Source organism: Pleurodeles waltl, chromosome 3_1 (genome assembly GCF_031143425.1).
Source record: "Pleurodeles waltl isolate 20211129_DDA chromosome 3_1, aPleWal1.hap1.20221129, whole genome shotgun sequence".
In the NCBI taxonomy this organism is placed as follows: domain Eukaryota; kingdom Metazoa; phylum Chordata; class Amphibia; order Caudata; family Salamandridae; genus Pleurodeles; species Pleurodeles waltl.
The window spans coordinates 1,445,359,003-1,445,386,477 of NC_090440.1; the positions used below are offsets into that span (position 1 = coordinate 1,445,359,003).

The 27,475-nt window shown below is 42.3% G+C and overlaps 1 protein-coding gene across 1 annotated transcript in view; it reads right to left on the minus strand.

Moving 5' to 3' along the window:
* LOC138283590 (golgin subfamily A member 4-like) overlaps positions 1 to 26,814 on the minus strand; it is a 182,872-nt gene extending 156,058 nt beyond the window's left edge. The window contains exons 1-2 of the mRNA XM_069221529.1: positions 26,793 to 26,814; positions 5,315 to 5,502 (exon numbers count right to left, since the gene is read on the minus strand). Of these exons, the coding sequence (XP_069077630.1) occupies positions 5,315 to 5,502; positions 26,793 to 26,814 (210 nt within the window). The remainder of the gene's footprint in view (positions 1 to 5,314; positions 5,503 to 26,792) is intronic.
* Positions 26,815 to 27,475: the final 661 nt, after the last annotated feature.

Sequence of the window (27,475 nt, forward strand, 5' to 3'; positions counted from 1 at the left end):
GCTAGAGAGGTTCCAGATGCCGGGGGGTCACAGCCATCTAGTTCAGGTGCGGGGAGTTGGGTCTGGGTACCACAGATGGAAGCAGGCGTGGACAAGAGGCTTGTGAGGCCGAGGGGGCGGTCGGCACTGGGAGCCCCAGTGGCGCATACGGCCATATGGGAAGAAGTAAATCAATGCCAGCAGCTGAGGTTGGCAGGAGAAGGGTGATGCCAACGGGGCGCAACACGGCCCAGACACATTGGTCCGAAGCACAAGAGGGGTCTGCGGCGGCCTTCTCTACACCGTTGGAGCGTACCACAATGATGGTTTGCGCCATGTGGGTCAGGAAACAATAGCTGCAATGCCAACAAAGTCACGGGGTATGTGGAAAACAGGTGTGAGTGGGTAGGCGATGAAGAGTTGGAATTGGATTATGAGGAAGACGGGGATGATTGGGAAGATGGAGTGATCTGGGATGAGGAGGTGAGCGGTGTCAAGAAGGGGGGGGAGGGCGCAAGTGCGGCGCAACCTCTTCCTCTGCTTTTGTTTTACAGGACAACATTGTGGCTGAAGGGCCAGCAGGAGTACAGCAAGCAATGTCGCGTGGTAGAGCAATGAGGAGAACGCAGCGCAATTTGGGGGACACTGAAGGAGGTAAGGGGAGATGGTGGTCAGTCTGGGGCGACCGAGGGGATCGCAAAGGTGCCATCCACAAGCAAATCCATTGGTGTGGGGGATGGGTCACTGTTGGAGACACCAGGTGTAGTCTCAGGACAGAAGGGAGACGCGAACAAGAATAATGATGCCTCTACCACAGCAGTTACAATGGCAGGTAGTCAGACGGCAGGGGAGGACACGGGCACAGTAGACAAGGAGGGGGGAAGTCATAGGAAGCAACTTCTGTATATGGGTTTGGCCATGCCCAGGGGTCTCATGTGGCTGACAAAACAAAGACGAGGATATGGAAACACGAGTATGTAGACATTTTTAAACTTCTGCATAGGGACATACAGGCCAAAGAGGGATCTAAGGAGGAAGAATGGGAACTAGCACGCAGGCCCAGCGTTCCTATCACAATGGACAATTGGACGTCCGCTTTTCTGATATTCGCCAGTATATATTGTGAAAAGTACCCGGACAGGGCCATTGCGCTTTTCAAATACATGGACATTATAAAGAAGGCACAGATGCATTTTGGGGGCTTTGCATGGCTGAGTTATGACGAAGAGTTTAGGGCTCGGTGAGCGTAAATCCGGAGAAGCCTTGGGGGGATGTAGAGCCAGAGTTATGGATGCAATGGATGGCATCGGCACAGTCAACGGCGTCCACGCATACGACAAGCGGGCTTCCGGTAGTGTATAAGCCTTTTCAGTCAAGCCCCGCCCCGGGAGCGGCGGGCGCTGCTACAAAAACACTGGTGTCCACCACGGGTGCTTGTTGCAACTTCAACAAAGGTTTTTGCTCACGACCACAGTGTAGGTTTAAACATGATTGCTCCAAGTGCGGGGGCCGTCACCCAGTCATTCATTGCTATTCCCTTTCCAGCCCGGCGGAACAGTGGAGGGCGTCTAGAGGAAGGGGCACACAAGGCGCTACTGCTCCAAAGGGGTCCTTTGTCAGTTAGACTGGAGATTCTGTTGCCTTGGTTACGTATCTATCCAGAGGCGGATAAGGCTCGTCAATTGGAGTGGGGGTTTTGAGAAGGTTTCAGGGTGGGTTATCAAGGTCCCGAGAGAGGAGGTGGGCAGACAACTTGCGGTCTGCTAAGGAGCAGCCTCAGATAGTATGTGACAAATTGGCAAAAGAAGTGGCACTGGGGAGAATAGCAGGGCCGTTGTATGACTGGCCAAGTGACCAATTGATGATATCCCCTTTGGGAGTGGTACCCAAAAAAGCGCCAGGAGAGTTCCGCTTGATTCACCGTTTGTCATGGCCTGAGGGTGCGTTGGTCAATGATTTTATTACGCAAGAGGACACCAGAGTGATTTACGCCTCGGTGGATGACACAGTGAAGTTAGTTTTGAGGTGCGGGTGAAAGGCGGAAATGGCAAAACGTGACATACAATCTGCCTTTAGGCTATTACTCATTCATCCAGCAGATTTTGACCTCCTAGGTATGCAGTTGGATTGAGCCATTTACGTGGACAGGGTGTTAGCCATGGGCTGTGCAATATCATGTGCTCTATTTGAAACATTCAGCACTTTTTTGCAGTGGGTTTTTGTCAGAATAATTGGCCACCGGACGGTGACTCACTACCTGGATGATTTCTTATTTGTAGGGGCAGCCTCATCCGGGGCCTGTGGTGTGACCTTTTTGGGCATTGAATTAGATGCAGACGCACTAGTGGCCAGATTACCAGCATCAAATGTGATAGAAATAATTGAATTTCTGGCTGTAGTGCGAAAACTTCATAAGATGGATTTACGAACGCCTCAAAAATTGTTGGGATACCTTAATTTCACATGCAGGGTAGTGAGGGGAGGACGGACGTTTTGCAGGCGTTTGGGGCTGTCCATGTCAGGAGCAGTGCTACCACACCACAGGTTAAGGGTTTAGTTGGCCTTGAGAGAGGACATCAAAGTATGGGAAACCTTTCTGAGAAAATTCAATGTCTTTCAGTGACATTGACACGGTGTGACAAGTTCAAATTTTTTCGGATGCAGCGGGAGCTTAGGGTTTCGGCATTTACTGGGACGGGAGGTGGTGCGCCGAAGCATGGCCACCACAATGGCTGCAGCAAGGGAGGAGCATTGCTTTTCTTAAATTTTTTCCACTATTAGTGGCACTGGCAGTTTGGGGTCAAGAGTTGGCCAACAGAACGGTGGTTTTTCAGGTGGACAACATGACAGTAGTGGAGTTAGTCAACAGACAGAGGGCTAGGGACCTCTGAGTTTAGCGCTTATTGCGCCAGTTTATGCTTCAATGTTTATCTCTAAATGTTATCTTTAAAGCTGCACACATACCCAGGGTTTACAACAAGATTGCAGATTCCCTATCTCGTTCACAGTGGCGGCGTTTCCGCGAGTTGGCGCCAGGAGCGGAACGGAACAAGACTGCGGTCCCGGCAGACATTTGGGAGTGGGGGGCGTGATGATCACGGGGCTGGTGGAGATGTCTTTAGCGGTATCCACGCGGCGGAGTTACAAGCTTGCATGGTTGGAGTTTCAATCTTTTGAGTTGTTTGTGGGCAATTTCTGGGCTCAATGTCCACAGACCCTCGAGGCACGGGCTTTACGCTTTGTGCTTTTTCTGATTGAGGAGGGTTTATCTCCAGCCACAATAGGAGGGAAGCTGGCAGGGGTTTCATTTTATGGGAAACATTTCTTTGGTTCGGTTCAGCACGTAATGATTTGTTAGGAAGGATGCTGAAAGGTTGGGGTAGGGTCGGGGCTAGTGCGGTTAAACCAGCAAGAGAACCCATTACTTTCGAAATACTGCTAGAGCTATTGCATGTGTTGCCAGTATGTTGTGCGGATGAATTCAAAGTGAGTTTATTTTGCCTATGTATGGTTTGGATGTTTTTTGGCTGGTTTAGAGTATCTGAACTGTTAGGTGTAGGGAAAGAGATTGGGGTAAAAGTTAAGGAAGTTTGCGTGCACAGGGAAAGGTTGGGTATTTGGCTCAGGCGTTCAAAGACTGATAAGTTGGGGAGAGGTAAATGGGTATGGCTGGATAGGGGGGGACGAGTTGGAGTGCCCAGTAAAAGAATGGATGGCTTTTAAGCAAAAGCTGAGTGGGACGGTAGAAAGTGGGGTGTTTGTACATGTGTCAGGGAGGAAGCTTACTAGCTTTCAGTTGTTGCAGGTTTTGAGGATGGCGCTTGGGCGGACGGGGCGGCGTTCAGTGGATTTTGGCACACATTCGTTCAGGATTGGCGCAGCTACAGCGGCAGCTCATTTAGGTTGGGACTGGGCTAAGATTAAGGCCATCGGTAGATGGAAATCTAGATGCTGCGAGCGTTGTGTCAGGCCGTGAGGGGCTTAAGGCGCAGGAGGGGGTTCAAGGAATGAAGAAGTTTTACGGGGGAGGGTTAGGTTTTCGTGGCAGCTTTTACAGTGTTTTTTCTTTGCAGGATGTGTGGCCGGGCCACAGAAAGAGAAGATGGTGACATGGCTGGTCGGCCATTCCTTCGTTCACTGGACGGCGAAGTTCGCAGAGAAACAAATTTACAGCAGGTTGATGGGACTACCTAGCAGATATCACGAAGTTTGTTGGTGGGGAAGAGTGGCATGAGGTGGGGAAGTTTACTTCCATTTATCACTGGTAACATGCAGCAATGGGGATGTCCTGATCTAATACTGATTCATCTGGGGGAAAATGATTTGGTGAAGCTATCAGGGCTCACATTGATATAACTTATGCAGAGAGACTTGGAACTTTTGAAGCAGAAACTGTGCAGGACATGTTTGGTGTGGACATAATTTGTGCCCAGACAAGTGTGGAGAGGGGCAGTTAATCATGGAGCCATTGAACGGGCTCGCAAAAAGCTGAACAGGGTGATGAGGGTATTCTGCTGGGCTCAGGGGATCAAGGTCCTGAGGCATGAGGACATTAAAGAACAAGATGAGACATTGTTCAGAGCGGATGGGGTGCATTTGTCACAATTGGGAAATGCATATTATTTGACAGAGTTAAGGTTGATGTTAGGGGATTTATGGGGGGAGAAGCTGTGGTTTAGGGAGCAAATCTAAAAAAAAAAACAAAAAAAAAAAAACACCTGAAGTAGGTTGTTTTCCCAGTGTGGGGCAGCAAAACGCCAAGTGGGTTTTGCTGGATGGCAGGAGATGGGGGAGGGTGGATAGCCAGATGTGGGCTTGTCTACCCTTCCAAGGGGAAAAACAAGGAGGTGAAGGATCAGAGTGGGGGGGTATGTTACAAGCCAGGAGGGCATGAGAGGAATAGTAGAGTGTCTAGGGGAGGAGAATTGAAGGGAGGTTTGGAAGAGAGAATGAGGAGCAAGGGAATCTTTAAAAGTTAGGGTTTGTTAAAATGGAGGGATACAGTTTGAAGTTTATTGATGTTCATGTTTAAATCCTGTCCTAAATAAATGACCTTTCACACCAATGGTGGGTGTCACTGTATGTGTGTCCTGAGCACAGGCGCCCTGAGGATAACCACAATCAAAAGCGGTCATGTTCCTACAGTTGCAGAAACAATGTTAGTTTCAGAGTTTCAGGCACTCATGTGGTCGCAAATGCGACGAGGATTGCCCAATATTATATGGCAATAAATCCTATTTATATTAACTGCATGTGCTTCGATGTTATGGAGATATTCTAGCACCCTTGAAATAAACAGATTCTGCGGTTTGGAAAATAATGCATGGACTCCTACCTCCTTCTGCTTTAGCCTGGCCGACTCCACTGCCTTCCTGTTTCTGCTTTTCTGCATTTCCTTTATTTGCATATTTGACCTCTCCTCTTCTTTCTTCATCTTATCAATAAATTGCACTAGTTTATCTAAGGCGGTTCGGATGACCAGCACGAATGTCAGTTGTTGATCCTTTTCGTCTGTGTCGTTAACTGCAGAGGAGAAAAGTTGATATAACGGAATAAATTTTACCGGGATGCGTCATCAAACTGCATTGTTTGCAAATCTGATCTTAAATGCAAATTAATCCACATCCTACATAATGTTCCTTCGTTAAATTAAAGTAAAGCTGTTTGTCTAAAATGAAAGAGTATTATCATCTTTTTCTTCTAGACTGAAAAAATTGCACCGCACAGACCTGAACGTATTACTTTATTTTTACATTAATTAATGGGGAAAAAGTAAAATGCTTCAAATTCAGTAGCTATGTTATGCTGCAAAAGTGTCTAGTATTTCCTTTGAACTTTTTTCTTTCTTTATATTAATTCGAACAAGAAGTGGTCGTCAAAGCGGATTTAATGCCAGCTAAGCTGTGTTTGAAGTGCATTTAAAAGGAGCAGGACTTGTGCTTCTAAATGCAATGGGGAACCACAGGGACCAGTGGATATGTGGCATGCAAAAGGCATGTTTAAAAAGAGCAAACTATCCTGTAACAGTTTGGTTGGCATTTTCATCTACAAGTAACTATATACAATAATTGATACAATTACACACTTAAATGATAACACCTGGCTTACAGGATACACACTTGTTCCGGTATTGAGAGGTAAAATATCTAGTCAATATTAGAAATGGGGGTAAATAAAAATTGTAATTATATTTTTATATAAGTTGTTATATTAGTTTTTTATTTAAAGAAGGTAAATAAAACAGTTTACAAGTAATTGTCTTATTTTTAGATTTTTTTAAACATTCAATAACATTTACATATAATTTTTAAAAAGTCTAAATAAATTAGTTTAATTTAACATTATTTCCTGAGGGGTTCTACTTTAAGTTGCTGCCTCCATTATTTTCTATGGGAGGATGTTACAGTATCCGTGTTTGGTCATGTGTGGTGTTGACTTACTACGGTTCCATTTTGACTGTTATAATTTACACTTGTGAATTTGGCTTCACCTCCTCTTCTAGGCAGTGGAGACTTCTATGTCTACAATTTGAGTGACTTTACACTTGTAAATGGTGAATAGCCATAAGTAGTAAAGTTACTGAAAGAGTAGTGTTACAGAAGACAAGTACTCACAGGTGTAAATTACCTTTGTGAATATCTCCATAAGTATTTCAGTTCTGCTTTTTTGATGGGGTTTAAAAACAAGTCCATTTGAATGCATGGTTGTGTGAATTTCAATGTACATGACATATGACAATTAGAGTGATTACCCAGGGAGTAGTACAAGCACAAAAAAATGAACACCTTATTTGACTGCTTTATAATGCTGTGTAATAGTGAGGGTGTAAGATGTATTACAAAAAGCCGCAGTTGATTGCAGAAACATTTTTGCTGACTAATGAATGTTTGGATAAATACATTGTATTTAATTTACAATTTGATCTGTATTGACAATGAATAATGTACATATACATACTGACTGATTCACTTTACATGATAAATGATCTTAATGGCAATTAAATTGTCAAAACCAGGGTTGTCCAGGTTCACTGAATCCATGCAGATGTGTACGGATAAGCACTGACTATATAAATGATTTAGTTTCAGATTCATTGTATGTAAATATATTTCATGTGGATGTCAAACAATCTGCCATGCATTATACCCTCTTGGAACTTGGATGGTTACCGTAGCTATAAACAAACACTTTAATGCATATTGTGTGCCTTTATTGCATTAAACATGCTAAAAATCCTAATAAAAATGTTTTTATGTCATTTTATTTTAATATATGAAATTACTCTCTGTTTTCCGTTCTAGTTTACCTCTTCTCAGTAACTGCACTTCAGAAGACATCAGAGACAAACTGTGCACATTTTTTGCAGTCGTTCTTTGCGTATCCTGCAGGGAAGATTCCTCAAGGATGTGGCAGGAGTGCTCAAGAGATTTGATGTTGTCTTGGTATCTTTTCTGAATGTAAAGGAAAAGCAAATGCACATTATATACACTAATAAACTTTGAGGACAAATTACCCCCACCAAATCTTGGCATGATGTCATGCATGTCATTTAGGAGTTGCTAGGGTGTATCAATTGCTACATCTGGCTTGTGTTGTTGTGCCAATGGCATTGCCCTGCTGCTAACAAGCTAATACAGCATTGGGAGAGAATAGATGGGAGCAGCAGTGAAGGGCTCTGCTGTATTTCCACCTTACCAGCTGGTACGAAATGGTCAGAATTTGCCACCAACCAGCCGAATGCTCAATCTGCAGCACGAGGGTTATAAGAATATGGTAAGATCCTTTTTCCACATTATGTTACTTTCTTGTTCCTGACTGACAGGAGCATGGATGTTGGGTACCTCAACTCATCTTTGTCCCAATTAATGTGTTATGGCTTATTTTGGCTACCTAAAAAGCAGAAGCATGTTAACATGCATGGATATGAACAATTAGGTTATTATACTGTAGTAAAGCCTACAAACAGGCAGGTATTTTATTACATGATTTCTCAGAGATGACAGCACTAGGCAAGGATTGGTGCTGGTTACCCCCTCTTCCAGACTCTGAAAGTAGTTCACATTTAGGAGGGTTTGTATATTGTTTTGTCACCTGTAATTTTGTATGTGTTTTTAATTTTATGTCTATATGCAAAGTGGTTGCCTACTGGGAAACTTAGGCTCCATACATTAGCTCTGAGCTGGTTATGGTGACAAGTTAATGATAAAGGGTGCAGGACTTGTTGGTACAATGGAAAAAGTTAAGTCTGATGTATGTCTGATCACTTTTTTATAAAAAAGTTATGACAAAGACAGTAGGCTTAACATATTGTGAAAAGCATATGTTTAAAACAATAGTGCTTTGAGGGGGGGGGTTACTGCAGTGTGGTAAAGCCTCTACACAGGTACTTTGTTACATAGAATGCCATAGATTACCCCAGAAGGCAATGATTTTGGTGCTGGTTACTGGAATTACAAGATGAAGATATTGTGAATATTTGTGAGAGCCATCAATTGGGAAAGGTTATCTCAGGTGGAATGTGTCAGATCGGTTTATTCTATAACGTTATGACAAAGGAAGTAGGCATGACTTATTTATTGGGAAAAGCATAGGTTAAAGTTAATAGTCTTTATAGATGGGTTATTACACTGTGATAAAGCTTGTTAAAAGGCTTAAAATTACACACATTACTTCAGTAGGCCAGGGTTTTGATGTTTAATATTCCCCTCTGGCATCCTCTCTGGATAGAATATTTGATCAATGAGAATACTTGCTAAACCCTTTCAGTGGGGTATATATATATGTTTCTGCCAACTGCAATATCGTACAAATTTGTATCCATAGTATTTTGCTGTGAGTGTATTAACACACTCTTTAGATCCAGTGTTAGCTATTTTCTAGGCTCTTGTAATCAGAAAAAGTCATACAAGCTACACACATGTACATACACTAAAGGGCTTTGGGTCATCCTAGTCTCTTTTGCTCTGTGAGTAGTTTGGCTAATCGGGTGTGCAAATCTGCCTGAACTTGAGTGTGCTTCAATGCTTGCATTTTGGGTGGCCAGCTCAGAATCTTAATGCCCTTAGGGCCAGATGTTGCAAACTTTTGCGAGTCGCAAATGGCCCGAATCGCTATTTGCGACTCTGCAAAATCGGAAATGGGATGCAAAAATCCCATTTCCGACTCGCAAAAAGCGATGCGAGCCGTTACAGACTCACAAAATGTGCGACCCCATTTTGCGACCCGCAAATAGGAAGTCGCAATTTACGAGTCGCAAACCATATGCAATTGCAACTCGCAAATTGCGGCTAGTCGCAAAAAGCCCAGTTTGCATGTCCCATTTACCACTAACTCAGAGCAGGTGGTAATCATTACCACAGTATAAAAGGAGACCCAGAAGGCATCTGGGTTACTCAAGATGGCGGAGATATACCTGATAGCAGTGAGGAGGAGAGCCCACGCAGACCAGCAGAGGAGGAGGAGGAGCCAGAGACAGGAGAAGATCTACAGAACAAGGCAGACTCTTTTCCAGCAAACTGACGAAGAAATCTACGATAAATACAGACTTAGCAGCGCAGCTATACTAGATTTAATTGAATTACTCAAACCACAGCTAGAACGGCGCCATCCCTACGCATGTGCAAGTGCTATGCTCACTGCACCTCTTGGCCTCGGGGAGCTATCAGGGGGTCATTGCTGTGGCAGGTGGGGTATCCCAAAGTGCACTATCAAGGTTCCTCTGAGCATTCCTAGATGCCATACTCACACACATGTCCCAATACATATACCTACCCAGGAATGAGGCAGAAATTAACAGCACCAAGCTGGACTTTTACCCGATTGCCAACTTTCCCCATGTCATAGGGTGTGTAGATGGGACACATATTCAAATATGCTCTCCTGCAAACCTGGAATATCTGTTCCGCAATAGAAAGTGCACCCACTCACTCAATATTCAGGTTGTTTGTGACGCCCATTATGTCATCACTGACATTGTAGCTAAATTTCCAGGCAGTACTCATGACTCCTACATTTTTAGGCACAGTGGGATACACCAACGCCTGGAACGTGGGGAGTTTGGAGACGGATACCTCCTAGGTAGAGCTGCATACACCTTGTAGACATACACACAGATCAATGTGCACACCAACCAGGACTTTCTAACAGTGTACTTTTTTGTGCCCAACAGGTGACAGTGCATATGCACTACGGCCATGGATACTGACTCCATAATTAACACCCAGCAATGAATGTGAGAGGCGATACAACAGTGCACATAAGAGGACCAGGAACCTGATTGAACGCACCTTTGGATTGCTGAAAGCACGGTTCAGATGCCTCCACCGAAGTGGAGGTGCCCTCCAGTATACCCCCATAACGGCATTCAAAATAGTTGTCGCATGCGCCATCCTGCACAACATTGCCACCCGAAGTGGGCTACCTCTCACCCCTGCAGACCCGGATTCTGAGGATGAAGAGCAAGAGCAACCACATCGCCATCATGGGGATCGGAGCATTGCACATCAAGGCAGTCTGAGACGGGAACACATCGCAACACAATACTTTGGAAGGTACGTGCCAACGTCTACCATACTCACCTATTGACCAAACACTCCATTTGTTAAGTGGAACAAAAAAATTATTTAATATGTGCAGAAATCGAACTATTTACAATGAAAAACTGTTCAGGGACTTCAGAAAGCCAACCTGGCATTGGGCACATTGCCATCATGTGCCCCAACATCAGGGACAGTGTTTAGTTTATTACCTACGGCGGCCTCTGCCAGCCTGGCTGGTCCCAGGTTGGTCTGCAGTGCTATGCCTCGTACTCCCACTCCGGAGCACCCTGGTGTCACCAGCAGAGACACTGCTCACAGTGGAGCCCTCTTCGCTATCTTGTGGGGTGTCCCCTGTACCCCTGGACACCTGCCGTGCCTCCATGAGGTCGATCACATGGGTGATCCGGCCCAGGCCCCTTGCCACATCACCTGCAAAGTGGCCCATTTCCACCTGCAGGCCAACTGTTCTTCTTAACAGCCCAGTAGTGTTCACTGCCAGTCTGCAAATTGAGGAGGCCATCCTGTCCAGCCTTTGGAGCAGCTGGCGGTCCCTGCGCCTCGCACCCTCACTCTGTGTTAGTAGTCCAGCCACCAGTTCACGCATGGACAGGGCTAGGTCACCAGTGTTGTTGCCTATTATGTCCAGTTGTGCATGGAGCTGCTGCATGCTGTTTTCATTGCTCCTTACGAAGCGGTGCAGAACCCCACTAATCTGCCCTAACATTTGATTCTGCAGGCGCTGACCACGTAGCAGTTGTGCCTCTGTCAGTGTGGTGGACGGACGCCCTGACTCTGCCTGCAGCCCTGCTCTCCTCATCCTGTGTCGCCTGCGCAGCGGTGGATGTCCTGTGAGATGTTATGTGGCACTCCTGCCTGTTGCTGCCTCTGAAACCACTGTTGCAGCGGGTGTTGTCATTGAGGGGATGGTGTTGGTGATGCAGGTGGGAGTGGTGGCTGCTCCTGTAGTTTCCTCATGGGGCTGGCTGACTGTTGGCACCTGGCTGCTGTGGCTGGTGGTGGGGTCTTGTGGGAGACCTGTGGGACATGGGGAAAACACTGTCAGTGTCTACTATCTGTTGCACACTTCCTAATAAACATTTGCCTATTAACTGCCTACTTGACTACATTGCCCATAATGCATCATGCTGGTATCTGCAACTCAGAAATGGAGCTATCTTGGTTGTGCATGCCCCTGTGTACATGGTGGGCGGGGGTATGGCATTGATGGGGGTACAGGCATATCACATGGTACTCACTGGTTGATGTTCCGGGCTCAGAGGTGTCCAGATCTCTGAATCCTGTTACAGCCTCCTGCTCCAGGATCTCCTCCACCCTTTCCTCCAGGGGTGTGGGTGGTGGTATGGATGATGGTCCCCCTCCTGTGCCTCTCATCTCCCGGAGCCTTTCTGCCACCCTCTCCTTGGTCCGGGAGCGGAGGTCATACCACCTCTTCTTTATCTCCTCAACACTCCTGTGGCTAACCCCCAGGGAGTTCACCTTTTCTTGAATTTCCTGCCAAATTCTTTTTTTTGTAGAGTCTGGCACATTGAGGGCTGCCTTCTCAAATAGCTCATCATGGTGCTGACAGCATTCCTCTGTGAGCACCTCCAGCTCCTTCTCAGCAAATTTCAATTTCCTCTTACTGGGAGTGTCAGCCATGGTTGCTGTTGCTCTGTTAGCTGTGCAGCAGTTAAAAAGGGTGTGGTTCTCCCTCCTCCCAGGTGTATTTGTAAACTTCCTGGCTGTGATGTTATCATCATGTGCCAGGAAGTGTTTCCAGAGTGTTCTGGAGTGGTTTCTGGAGTGTTCTGCAGCACCTGCAACCAATTTTTAGGAAAATCGCAATTTGCGACACCCACTCGCAAATTGCGAGTCCGTTTTTTGTGCGGTCGCAAAAAGCGACCTCGCAGACAGCGGACTCGCTATCTGCGGTGCGACTACGGGTGCGAGTCGCAATTTGTCCCCGCAAATTGTACCTGCATTCCTGTTAGCGACACGCAAATTGCGAGTCGCACATGCTCGCAAATTGCGAGTCGCTAATTTTTTTGTACCTACATCTGGCCCTTAGTGTATAACTATTTTACCATTCCAAGTTTCCATGATTGGCCCCATGTTGAGAAACAACACATCTGACATCCTAGGTCGGCACAACAATGATATTTTATGCACAAAACCATTCCAAGATGGTTATCCACTATGATTCATATTTTATTTATTTTTAATTGCAACTCCATGCCCGTCGCATTTATGAGGCGGGACTTTTTCATTTTTACTACTTTTATTCTTTAATTGTCTGGTATATGCTTGCTGTTTGTGTGTGTTTTCATTTTACTTGTGTGGGTACGTGAATGCAAGAATTATCCAGTAGGTGGATGAAAGAATGTATGAGTGCAAGGATGAGTGACAAGAGTGATGTCATGATGAGGTTTGAGTGCCAACTTCCCCCAGTGACTGATAACAGCAAAAAGATTAGAAGTATGCTTACTAACCTAACAAGAGATAGTGCAGATTTGAAGGAGCTGAAGGAACCTGGAGTTTAGGAGAAAGTTGGAAAAGGAATTACCAAAGTAGGGAATTGGTTTAGTAATATTTGGAATGGGGTTCTTGCAAAAATATTAGGGGGTCTATTAATTGTTCTGATTTGCTTGTTGGGATTATGGGGATCATGCAAAATTAATGAAAGAATTAAAAGAACTTGGGCAAAGCGAAACAAAAGAAATGAAGAAAATGAAAGGGAAGACATGTTTAATGAAATTTGGGAAAGCTCACACAAAGGGCAAGATGTTGAAATGCGTATTATGCGCAAAGTGAAAGGTTAAGAAAGGAAAGGTTTGTGTGATGACAAGTGTCATCAGTGGAGGGACTGAGAGAGTGTAGCTTATATAATATATATTAACATGAAATGTTTATGAACTAATGTGTAATAATGCTGCTTAGAAACTGTATTAATATACCTTGCTAAAACGTGCACTTGAAATGTGCCCACAGGGAGTGGCCGTCAATATGTACGGGGACTAATGAAACTGACTAATAATGTTGAAATGTTATGTTATGATATGATTTTACACTAATAATAATAGGTACATGTAAAAGCTTTGCTAATAAATCACTAGGCCTTAGTTAGCATGAGTCGAGGCCTAGCTGCCTGGCTCTCGTATTAAATGTGTTTTTCTAACGTGCAGTGTGCTGACTTGCTGAAGGACATGAACTCTTGTTTTTTTCTCTAAACTAGAAGCTGAATGTAACTGTAGTAGATCCGTTCTCATGAAATTCGACTTGCTTATAGAAACATTTAAGCTGAATGCAACACTGTAGACCAGTCGTAGGTACAAGGTCGCCTGAACCGGTACAGACAATGGAGCCAATGACCGAAGATGTGCAAAGGACCACAAGACTATGAAATCATACCGGACATTCCACCCGCTAAAGACGTCAATCATAAGGACCAATAAAATACGTGAGAACTGTTATGGGGTGACAAATTAGATGAGCTAATGTGAAGTTAATTGGTTAAAGATAGTGGGGTGCAACCCGATGTCCAATCAAATATTAGGGGAATGTACAACGAAAAGGGGATAAAAACCCTTGACACCAGGAAGTAAAGGAGACTAGAGAACTAGGGAGTAGGAGACTAGGAGAGGGGGAGATGCTGATGCGTTTTGCTATGATCCAGAGACTTTGTCACTTTGCTTAGTGACTTGCTAATTTACTTAGAGCCATCCTTGCTCTTAGATTGCCCGTATACACTTTACCTCCTTATGAGGGAAGTGCCCCTTTTACCCGATTGCTGAATTCCTGATGGCGAATCAACTGATGTCCTGAGGACGAAGACCGAACCTGAGTGCTGACCCTAACCGGAGGGTAACTAAATGACAATGAAATTGTGGTTGTCTGTTTGCTGTTCCTTTCTAGGTACCAACTGCTTCTTTTGACAGAAACCATAGTTAGATGTTTTTCAAATTGATGTAACTAAATTGTTTTGCATGAAGCCCAACATGCCAATGCTAATTAGAGGTTAGTTGAGAGGGGTTCACTAAACTGACGCAAATAGACAAATGACCACATGTATGCTTTGTTGAATAACGTGATGATGATACTCTGCTAGAATGACCTATGCTGACGTCGTGTTATATTCTAATGTTCGTGATTATTGCTTTGATGAAATCTTATCAGAGTTGCCATATTGTGACTATGCTAATGTGTTTCTTGGTTTTGAGACTAATAAACTTACTAGTAGAATTGTAATCAATAGGGAATAAATATCACAAAATTCATATTATACTGGTGTGGTTTATTCATGACTGAAAGGTCATGGTGTTTCTGAGTTTCATTAAATGTCATTAACTAAGGTGAATTGCATTGTTGTAATAAATATTGATGACGTTATTGACATATTGATTGACATGCTGATTAGCTATCATGTCCTAAGGTGTCTTCAATCAGGGTCAAAAGATTCATTGGCCTAAAATGAGTCCCAAAGTGAGTAAATTAATCATAAAGGGACGCGTTAACACTCTCTAAATGAAAACAATGGCAGGCCAGGATCGAGATAGCACTGGAGGTGGCAAAGAGTCCCAGTCCCCTGACATAAGTGCTAGTGTTGCCCACTGGTAACCACTGGCACAAGTACGGATGATATAGCACAGCTCTGTGTCTTCGGTAGGGTCCATAATGTGAGGGAATAGCAACTTGTGGAATGTCGTTGGCCCTTGCTACCACTGGACTAAGTAGTCATGAAACCCAACAGGAGCAACATGAGGAGCAGGAGAAGAGTAGGTGTGTAAGACAACTGGTGTTTGAAATCCTTCAATATCCTTCAGGTTGGTCAGGGCTTGGAGTGGGATAAGGAGTTTATGATGTAGTTTTATTGATGGTCAGAGGTGTGTGATGTCACATACGTTACAGTAGGGAATTTAGTAAATGGACGTACATGCTTAATTTATGGCTATTTTCAACACACCCCACACTGCTTTCTTGATGACTGCCCTGTAAAACTTCTATTTTACTCGAGAACATCAATCTTTCTACCAAAATCTGTTGAAAAGCACGGTATCAGCCACTTTAAAGATGCTGCTGCTATGATTAGAATGTAATTACTACCTTTTCAAAGAGATCTGCACCACGAATACCTGTGTTTGTGCACCAGCAGTGCCAGATTAAAACTATCTAATTCATAAAGTATTTTGCCAAGAATTGTTTAATTGCATGCACGAAGGACCTTTGTACATATTAATTCAAAAACCTGATTCCCTCATTTATTACTGAAGGAATTGTACAAGCCCAATTGTAAATGCATGTATTTTGTCAGTTTGGGATAGTCTCATCGTACATACATTTTGTGTTGTGAGCTTTGTGGGACATGCTGAATAAACCTACTTGCAATACTGGGCGAATACCTACAAATTTGTAGATTTGTGGGCATTTAAATACATGTTTTTCACACTGGAAACATAGAATACAAGGAAGCGAAAGGAACAAAAGAGAGGTAGTACTTAACGGAAATGATTCAGAGGGATGTCTCAATCGAAGGCGAAAATATTTCCCCACTTGAAGAAATGTAAAGAAGAACTCTCACTATCTTTTTTGAACCGAAAAAAGATGCCCTTCTAATTCGTGGTATGACACCTGTGTCTATGTGACTATGAACCACATATACTATTACACTGATCACAATAATCTGTGACAATCTACAACTAATGTGGAATTTTGTGACTAGGCCTATGTACAAATTGGTTGGTTTATAAAATTCTGAATCAAAGTGGGGTGCGATCCGATCAACCTCATTAATATTGACGGTGTAGGTCGTTCTCAAATTACCACCTACTCTCAGTGGACACAATCACCGGGATGGTATTGTTGGAGTGTAGTTCTATCATCAAAATTAACATGAAAAGTTGGCGAATTAATGCATAATGATGCCGCATAGAAATTATATTAATGTGCTTTTAATAAACGTGTGTTTGAAATGTGCCCACGGGGAGTGGCCACCAAGGTATATGATGATTAATGAAATTGACTAATAATGAATTATCAATGTACTAATGTATGATTCTGTATTAGCATTTAGGGTTATATGTTAAGGTTTTGCTTAATAAATGACTGGGCCTTAGTTAGCATGAGTCGGGCTTAGCTGCCCGGTTTCATATTAAATGTGTTTTTCTAACGTGCAATGTGCTGACTTGCTGAAGGACATGTAGCCGTACTTTTCCAGAAACTAGAGGATGTGTGTAGCCGTAGTAAATTCTTTCTCATGAGACTCGACTTGCTCAAGGAGACATTCTCGCTGAATGCAACAGTGTAAACTTGCAACAGGTACAAGGTCGCCTGAACTGGTAAACACAATGTAACTACTGACTGAGCCTGGGAGAGTAAGATCCGTACCTGACATTCTACCCGTTGGAGACGTCAATTACAGGAGCCAGTAAACTACGTGAGAACTGTGCTAATGTGACAATTTTAATGAGGCAACAAGTAAATCATTGGTTGGAGATAGTGGTGCACCAAAACTTGCCCAATTGGAATTTAGGGGACTGTTCAACAAGTTTGATATAATTCTTGAACACGAGGAGAAATCAGCCATTATATGCCATTCCTGAGCCATTACAAGCCATTATGTGCCTTTTTGCTATTACCCAGCCACTTTGTCACTCTGACTCTTGAAACCATCCTCACCCTTGCCTTACTCTGTTCTATACTTTTCTTCCTTATGAGGGAGGTATTCCTTGCTGCCCAGTCTTTGCTAAACTTTGCTGAGTTTCCCTGCTGTAGGCGAACCAACTGATGTCTTGAGGACGAAGACTGACTTTGTATGCTGACCCATTATGGAGGGTAAATATATGATAATGAGATTGTAATTGTCTGTTTGCCTTTCCTTTCTAGGTACCAACTGCTTCTTTTGATAGAGACCATAGATAGATGTTTTCTAAATTGGTGTTGCTAAATTATTTTGTATGAAGCCCAACATGCGAATGCCAATTCGAGGTTAGTTGAGGGGTTCACTGAACAGACGCGAATAGACAAATGACTGATACAATGCTTTGTTGAATAATGCGCTAATGATACTCTGCTAAAGTTAATCCATGTTGACGTCGTGCTTTGTTCTAATGTTATGATCTTTGCTTTGATGAAATCTTATTCGAGTTGCCACATTATAACAGTGTTGATGTGTTTTATGGTTTTGAGACTAATAAACTTGCTAATAGAGTGTAATCAATAGGGAATAAATATCATAAATCCTACAAACTTTTGTGTGGTTATTCATGACTGAAAGGTCATGGCGTGTTCTGATTCCCATTGATAAATTTAATCGATTTGTTATTTTGAATATTGATGAAGTTATTGATTTATTGATTGGCATGTTGATTAATTGTCTTGTCCTAAGGTGTCTCCAATCAGGGTCAAAAGATTAATTGGCCTAAAATGAGTCCCAGTCTAGATAAATATCTGGTAAGGGTCGTGTTAGCAGTAGTATGCAAGGATTTGCAGGCCACCATGTCTGTGATTGTCTTTCAATAAAAAACATCCTTAAAGGAAACGGATCTCCTTTTTAAAAAAAGTTGTTTTTAAAATAAATAGTTTCACTAAGTCTTAGACCACTGCCTGCTCCGCCTTACGCTTTTACAAAAATTTCCAAAAGGAAAGGGGTCCAGAGAAGATGCCTTCTCCTTTGAATAGTTGTTACCACAACAACTTTGGAGTCAGTATTTTTTCAATGGTTTGTAACTGGAATTATGGTTTCAAACCCTAGATACATCTGGTACTGAATTGGTATTTGGAAGGAACCCCTGAAACAGGCACTACGAAAACTGTATCACTATCCATTGGCAATCCTATTTTAGGATTCAATGATACTTTACTGTCCCTTAAAATGGGATTTTTACATTGGAAAATCCATTTTAAAGTTGAAAACTCCGATTCAGAGTCTGTGTAAGCAAACAAATAGTTTCACATAGTACATCTGTTCTATTTTTCTACAGAATATTGAATATTTCCCTCATTACAGTATTCTCTGCTTCTAGTCATATTCTACTGTAATTCCATTTATTTTACATCACATGCTCATTAATGTAGTTTGCAGTACACATTCTACTATGTAGATTGTACACAACATTATTTGTCGGTGTTGCCAACAATTAGAATAGACACACCACTGAAACTACCCCAGAATCATCCATTGTAACATCAATACTCAGGCCCATATTTATAATTTTTCCAGGCAGCATAACACAACAAGCCGCCTTGCTGCACTGCATGAAAAGGAAAGGAATGCACTGTATTTAACATTATACTGAACATGCCTGTCCTTTCCTAGCGCTGGCAAACGTTTGGCTGCCTAGCACCAATGCAGGCACGCTTGTGTTATGGTGGAAGGGTGCCTGCATTGTAGGCAGGCTTGTTTTTTGCAGGAAGAGATACCTTTCTACACAAAAACAATCCTCAAAGGCATATTCCTCTCTCTATGTGTGCTTCAGAATGCAGCACATGTAGTAAGAGGAAAGAACAAGGAGAAATAAAGATATTTTCCTTGTTACTCCTCACCTGGGGAAGCGTAGCATTTTGACGCATTCCCAGGTCCACCACTGATGGCATATCTGGGAATGCGCCTAATCCATGGGTGGGTGTATGCTAACACTCACGCTCCACTCATAGAATGCCTCCATGGGGGAGCAAGGCAGTGATTTGCGCTGCCTTGCATTACTCCAGATTCATCAAGCCACGTACAGCCATGCAAAATGGACCTTGAGCGGCTTGATAAATCTCACTTAGGTTTGGCGTCACCCTTGCGCCACCTTGCGTGGCACAAGGGTGACATAAATCCTTGATAAACATGGCCCTCAGAATTTAAGACAAGACCTCACACTATGTGGATTTTGCACAGTACTACATGTTATTGGAGCCCATAAAAATCAGAAAATCCAAGTTCTAGGACTTGCAGGCGCTAGTCGACACATTACACATTTTCGCACCATTTATAAAAAACATGGTTAAGAATGGGATTCATAATTTCTTTGGATTCAATTTCGTCATCTGCCAAAAACTACAAGCTTTTGGATTTAAGTCGTTTTCAGACCTAAGGGGTTCAATAAAATGGACAAGGACAATGAGTGGGGTTTCGTTAGCCAACAATAAATGTACATATACAGTTTAACACACACATTATGTTTCAGAAACCTTTTGCAGCTTCCCGTCTTTGACAGTATACAGGACATCTAGAATAAATGAATTTAAATCCTTTAGAAGTCCATCTTCTCTTTCTCTTTGGCTTTGCCAATACACCCTTCTTGTATTCAATTCTCTTTCCAAAGTCTCCAACTGAAAATACAAATGGAAACGTTATATTTCTAAATAATGGCAACCAGCACCAATTAAGTCCAGATAAAAATAACCCCAAATTCCAGAGTATTCCCAAAATGGGTTTTCAATGCTGTTTGTGTGCAAATTGCTGGTGTTTGCACATTGATTTCGCAAATGATGAAACACACAACAAATCCTTGGAATAAAACTGTGCCCCTAGGCTGTTTGTGCACTTCAGAAAGGGAAATAACGTTCGCTAAACTTGGAATCCTAAGTAAAAAAGATAACTAATTGGCACACCTCATTGCACTACAAATTATTGGGTGCACAATTTGAACACACATTTTTCACAGTAGTGGCTACCAGGCCAAGAGGTGATTGGCCTCTGTGCCCTAATTACAACTACAGGGCTAATTTCATTTCATGTGAAAATTTGCACCTGAAATGGGATTTCAAGTTGAGCAGTATTTTCCAATTGCTAATTGCACATGTTCTATTTGTCCAGGTGCACCTTATGCACCACTTATCATTTGCCCATGGGTTTTCAGAGTGTAAGCCTGGAGTGAATGTTGCCAGCAAGCAGCATTAAACACTGATTTGCGCATCCCTGAAAGTTTTCCATGGTACACAAACCAGGATTTGATGCTATTGGCCAATGAGATTCCCCCCGGGGGAAGGGGAGGCACAGCTGCAGCACAGAGTAAGTTCTGCCTTATTCCCGTTTTAGCAACACAATTACCATTAAATATGCAGACACAAAGGAATGCTAGCACTTGAGGTGTAGAGGATATGAACTTGCATGTGAGCAGCCTTAAATAGCAGGTGACTGATCTGAAGCCTTTAAATTAGTCACATTGAGCTAATGGCCAGCTAGCCAATGGAAAATAATGGAGTCATTTAGTTTCTGATGGAGCAGGAGACCTGTGATTTATAGTGGTTCTCCAAATGAAGAGAACTCTGTAAAGTGTGGTAAATGAAGAGTTCTCCTGTCCCACTTAAAAAGTATTTCTCAGGTCTTCTTTACAGTTAAGAGGTTGCCATGTTTGCATCAATAGGACCTCCGCTGACAGTGCCATCCACAAGAGGGCTGCCAGCTACTGAACATCACAAGGCCTGGTCAACTCATGTTGGGCTTCCAACACTCTTTTTTCCTGTGTGTGACCACCGTCACAGGAATGGCAGTCGCTACTAGGAGCATAAAGCAATGATCTCATTAAAATACCCTAAGTGCACGGGATATGCATGGATGTTGGTTCTGTCCTCACTGAGCCATATGACTAACTGATGAGGCACAACAATAGTGAAAAAAGTTTGGGGTTGCCTTTGTTCTGGTTTTTAGGTAAGCCTGGCAGTTACCACAGAACCTATTGGAACAGGAGCAGGGATGATTTGTCTAAGGTTAGTCCCTGTCTGGAGAGACTCAGTGGACAAACAATGATGGACTCTGATGGACTCCAGTGTAGCTCTAATGTAGAGTATATCTCAGTGGCTGGGATTAATTCAAATATTACAGTCATTGTTTGTTTTCTTAGTGAAATGCCCTAATTGTGATAGCTCTGCCCAAATGTGGGTCCACTGATTGATTGGCCATGGAACTCAAGTTGAACCTCACTAGTGAGACTTCAGACAGCCTGGGTTTGCATGTTCCTCTTTAGAAGGGATATGGCCTGGCAGAGCTGGCTAAATTGTTCCCACTGGAATGTGCCCAAATTCTGATTTGTATGAAGGGGATCCCTTTCTGGAGTGCATAGAGGGCACCAAATATTGCACTGGAATGTGGTACAGAGTAATTTCCAAAGGCTGATATTAATTACAATTTTCTACCCATCACTTTTCTATTTTTCAATTTTGGGCCATTATTTGGTTTTGTAACTTTAAAGTTAAAAGCTATAAAACTATCTCAAATGGTACATACTTTATATATGACAAGAGCATACAATTGGCATAGCATTGTTAGCAGTGGTAACTGGTAATGACAACTTTTGGTAAATAGGGAACTTAGGGCCAGATGTAGCAAAATGCTAATTTGCGACTTGCAAATTGCAAGTCCCTGCGACTCGCAATTTGCAACTCGCAAATTGGTATGCAGTACGGTGTCTCAGACACCGTCTGCGACTCGCTATGGGGTCGCAATGACCCACCTCATTAATATTCATGAGGTTGGTCGCTAATTACGGCGCCATAGCGAGTCTAGGCACTCGCAAACATGGAGGCCTGCTGTCGTCAGCAGACCTCCGTGTTTGTGACTGCTTTAAACAAAGCAGTTTTTTTTTTTTAAGTGTAGCCCGTTTTCCTTAAAGGAAAACGAGCTGCACTTAAAAAAAAAAACGAAACCTTTAGTTTCGGTTTTTATTCAGGGCAGGTAGTGGTCCCTTGGACCACTACCTACCCTGAAAAAATATTTGTTGGTCCATTCACAAAGTGGCAGGGGTCCCATGGGGACCCCTTCCAATTTGCGAGTGGGTTACCATCCACCTGAAGTGGATGGTAACTGCGACACCATTTGCGACCGCATTGCATACCACTCAGAATCGCAAATAGGAAGGGAACACCCCTTCCTATTTGCGATTCTGAAATGCATATTGCGAGTCGGTACCGACTCGCAATATGCATTTCTGCATTGGAAAACGCGAATAGCGAGTCGCAAACGGCAATTTTTGCCGTTTGCGACTCGCTATTTGTTTCCTACATCTGGCCCTTAGTTGGCTGTGGATTAGAGTGCAGAAGTTGGCATGGTCGGGGTTTCTTACAAAATATTTGAGTAGGTGAAGAAATAAGGAAGCTATAGAGCAATGTACGTTCCAATAGGACATCAAGGGGCATGGCTTGTGAAAAAGTAGTAGTAATAGACCTAGTAATAATAATAATAATAATAATACTAACAACAATTATTGTTATTACAATAATAATGATGGTGATAATAATATAGTAACTATACATATAGCTTTAAAGAGTTTTAGGAAACTGGTTCTATCATTAACCTGACTCAATTTTAACTTTTTTGGATGTATGTCAATACATTGCAACCACTACATTGCGATTCACTAAGTATAGGAGATATGTTTTTTACTAAGTTCACTACTGGAGTGGCAGTCATAACATTCCTTTCAAAACCTTCGAAGTACAGTTCTTGTAGATCATAATAGTATGATAAATATTATGCAACCAGTACATTGTAAAGGAGGCCTTATTAGATTGAATGCGATCATTCCAAGGTCCAGGGAAAAGAGTCAAAAATTCCCATCTAGTTTGACAAAGTTAGTATTGCTGTCTTCCTTCTCACTCACCTGGTCCCCAAAAGATTAAGGGCCTGATCACAACTTTGGTGGAGGGAATTACTCTGTCACAAACATGACGGATGTCCTGCCCGCAGTATTACAAGTTTGATTATATCCTGCAGAACTTGTAATACGGCAGACGTGATATCTGTCATGTTTGCGACAGAGTAATCCCATCTGTCAAGGTCGTAATCAGACCCTAAGCATTTTTTAATGAACTACATAGAGTGTGAGTGAGTTGACAGCTTCAGGAGCACCAAATATGACATGATAAAATAATTAATCAATCATTCAATCAATCAATTAGTCATTTATTTTTAGTCAGGTACAAATATTTGACTCAACTAATACATATCAGCAGTTACAAGTTTTATATATAGAGACTTATACAATAATGTTAAACAAATCATTTTTAAATCAATTACATTCATATACCACCATACTTTGCACATATTCCAGAATGTCTGATGAGATCAATGCATTCAATATAAAATGTTGAGGATGTGGATAGTTGGTGGTAGTAGAGGCGTAGATAAGAAGTTTGTTACAGCAGACATATTACATTGCATTCCTTTAATTCATGCATACAGACAAGTGCTAATGGAGATGGAACACAAATTACACATTTACTACTTGAGGTGTAATGACTGTTGAAAAAATATGCTTGGCAATCCAATAAGTAGTTCATTAGAAGGAAGAAGAAATGCAGTACGAGGGCACTTGGAGTCAGGCTAGCATACATGCCCACCTACATTGCAGATTTGTGTTATGGGAACTGGGGTTTTCCAGTGGATAATAATTAAAATAAAGAATTGTGAACTGGGGAGTTACAATGACAGAATAGGCTACAAAATCAGAGGTGTCTTGGGGCACTGGAAAACATACAACTAAGATGTCACAGAAAAAGCCAGAAATGTGATGGCTGTTGAGATAACACTTAAACCTCAATATTATACAATGCTACACATGCAAATGGAATTGCGGCAAAGGAGGATTATTAACTAAAATTTGATGAAGCTATCTAGAAAATCGGTCTTTGGATAGTGTAGATCTACTACATTATATTTGATAGAATTCATTCGAAAGTCAAGGAGTGTTACACAACGTTTTGTACAAGATAATGAAATATCTGAAAGTGTTTTTGGCTAGGTAGGGACCAAATGAGCTAGATTTTATTGAAAGATGATAAAAAGTGAATGTGAGTGGTCATGAGAAGGGGATCTAATAAGTTATATTTTAGAAAATTACTGGAAAATGTCAGTTGCTTAAGGAAAAGAAGACCTACTAACTTAAGTCTCATAAAGTATGTTAGAAACTGACTATTAACACACGTTTGGTAAAAGATGCTTAGAAAATCTGAAGGTGAACTGGGACAATGGGGAACTACCAAATTATAGTTGGTAAATGCTGCTAAAATTGATGAATGTTTGAAACATTGCCAAGAAATCTATACCTACCCGATGTGCATCTTTCTTTTCTCTGACTTCAAGAATGGGTTTAACAACTTTTGTCAGAGAGTCAATCTGAGCACCGATAACAGAGCCTGGTTCCCCTGTAACTGGATCAATGGTTCTGCCACCAACTCTGATTGGAACAAGACCTACACATTTTGAAAGAAATCTCAAACAGTATTATCCTTTTGCAATGGAAACACAGGGCCTATTTTAAACCTACAAGCATCAATCACATTATATTATAGACATACAATTCATTGCTTTGGAAATCCCAGATTATTTTTTCAGTTCATTGATAAATAGCCAGACTGACCATCTATCTATTTTTAAATGATTGTCAGTATAAAGAATTGTTCAAGAAATGTCCTACCAATGGCCGGAATTCTTTATTGAGGATATGGATATAAGCAGTGTAGTATGACAGCCCCCATCGCTTGTCCATAAATGAAGTCCACCAGTTGAAGCTGCATTGCACAGCAGATGAGAATATTTTTGTACTAGGACTCCATTTTCACTTACCAAAAACTACTTTTAGGGAGCTCTATTCGATAAACAATGAGTACAAATGTTATTGATTCACAAAATAATGTTACATTATTGTTAGAAGATGTATTTAGTAGCACAATGACTCCCTTTTATTTTCTAGATATCTTCCCTGGGGTCTTCTTCACCCATTCCTTGAAAGGCATTTCTCATCGACTGCTGGCGTCCTTTCCCCCAGATTAGACCCAGGCCCATATTTATACTTTTTGACGCACAACTGCGCCAATGCAGTTATGCGTCAAAAAATTTACCGCTGGCTAACGCCATTCCAACGAGACATGCGGGCGCCTTATTTATGGAATGACGTTAGTCGGCGCTGCGGACTGGTGTGCGTAAAAAAAAAAATGACTCACACCAGGCAGCACCGGCGTATGGGAAAATGGGGGTTGTGCGTCAAAAAATGGGGCAAGTCAGGTCTGAGGCAAAATTTAGGCCTCAAACCGGATTTGCGCCATTATTTTTTACGCCCAACCTCCATTGACATGACTCCTGTCTTAGTAAAGACAGGAGTCATGCCCCCTTGCCCAATGGCCATGCCCAGGGGACGTATGTCCCCTGGGCATGGTCATTGGGCATAGTGGCATGTAGGGGGGCCCAAATCAGGCCCCCCTATGCCACAAAAAAAATCTGAAAAAAATACTTACCCGAACTTACCTTTACTTCCCTGGGATGGGTCCCTCCATCCTTGGGTGTTCTCCTGGGGTGGGCAAGGGTGGCAGGGGGTGTCCCTGGGGGCAGAGGAGGGCACCTCTGGGCTCCTTCCGAGCCCACAGGTCCCTTAACGCCAGCCCTGACCCAGGCGTTAAAAAACGGCCCCCATCAGGCTGTGCGTCGTTTTTTAAGGCCCACCCCCTCCTGTGCGTCAAAATGACGTCAGAGTATAAATATGGGGCACAGGCCTTAAAGTCATTTTTTGGAAGGGAACGCCTACCTTGCATATAATTAACGCAAGGCTGGTTCCCCCTTCCTAAAAATGACGCACATGGTGGAATTTCGACGCCCGCGGGGTCGGACGTCAAAGTATAAATATGGGGCAGGGTTTGCGCCGATTGTGCGTCAAAATATTTTACGCACATTCGGCGCAAACAGAGTATAAATATGCCCCCCAGTGTCTTCTGCCTTCTAGAGACACTTCTCTTCAATACTTTCATCTAGTTGTATTCTACAGTTTATTACTATACTACTAGTTCTACCCTTCTGAACAAAAACATAAGACATACTAGAGTTTGGCAGACAGTAAGTACACTTACTGAGTTATGTCTCACCTATTCTGAAAAAAAAATTGGTTAGCAACATGCATATTTTTGTTCAGTGTAAAAAACTGAGGTATACTTTTGAAAGGACATTGTCATCAATATAAAAGAGATTACCGCCTACATATGTATGTTCGCTTCTTTTCCAAGGCTTAACAAAAATGCTGAGTAATTTCAAATGTATGTGATAGGCTTACTTTTAGAACAATGCTTTGAGATAGCAGACCACACTAGACTAAATTTACCTTTTTTCTTTGATATAAATAAACATTTCTCGCCTGTGTTTGCTAAGAAACTATTTCAAAATTACAACCTTCTCTCTTCCTGTGCATTGTTGATGACAAAATAAAAAACATCTATAAACTTCTCTTTCTCTGTAAAGACCATGCTGAGTGCAGTATTAAACTGCTCCCTTCTCACTGATAAATGACAAATCTAAAATACCACACTTACCCCTTCCATCAGCATCTTCCATGGTTCCTGCCAGAGGAATTAAGCACCCAGTGCTCCAATCATATTCGACTCCTAGGATGGGCACTGTTAAATTTGATCCTCCTGGGTCAGGAATTTCCATTCCTATCACTGCTGGAATCCACATCTCTGTTCCAGGATAAAGTATCATTCCTAAGTATTTAGAAATCAAAGATGGACACCATTGAAGCAGAAATGAAGACTCTTCGGTCCTCCAAAAATAAAGATAATATTGTGTTCGCAACACAATTTCTCCAGATCCCAAGTGCAGAAAAATATAGGGTCCATCAAAGCTAGTATCTAATTTTATAAGTGAAATCATTTAGCACGTTGCCAATGCCGGGTAATTTACTGGAAAGCTAAGCTCTGAATCACATGTTAAGGCAAAATACAAATCAATAAGAAACACTTTTTCATTTGCAGCAAATCGTCTTAACACCAGAAAATCAGAGAATTAGAAAATGCCAAGGGAAGGTATTTTAATCCTCCATCTAAGGTATTAATTGAGCTGCAGCATCAATAAGTACTTCGGAATACCTCACTTTTGTATGTTTCATGGCGAATTGAATACTGTCGATGATAGGATAAAAATCTGCATGTTTACAAAAGAGCACATTTTCTAGAAAAAACATAAATATGTTCCTCAGTTGGCATGGAGTATATAA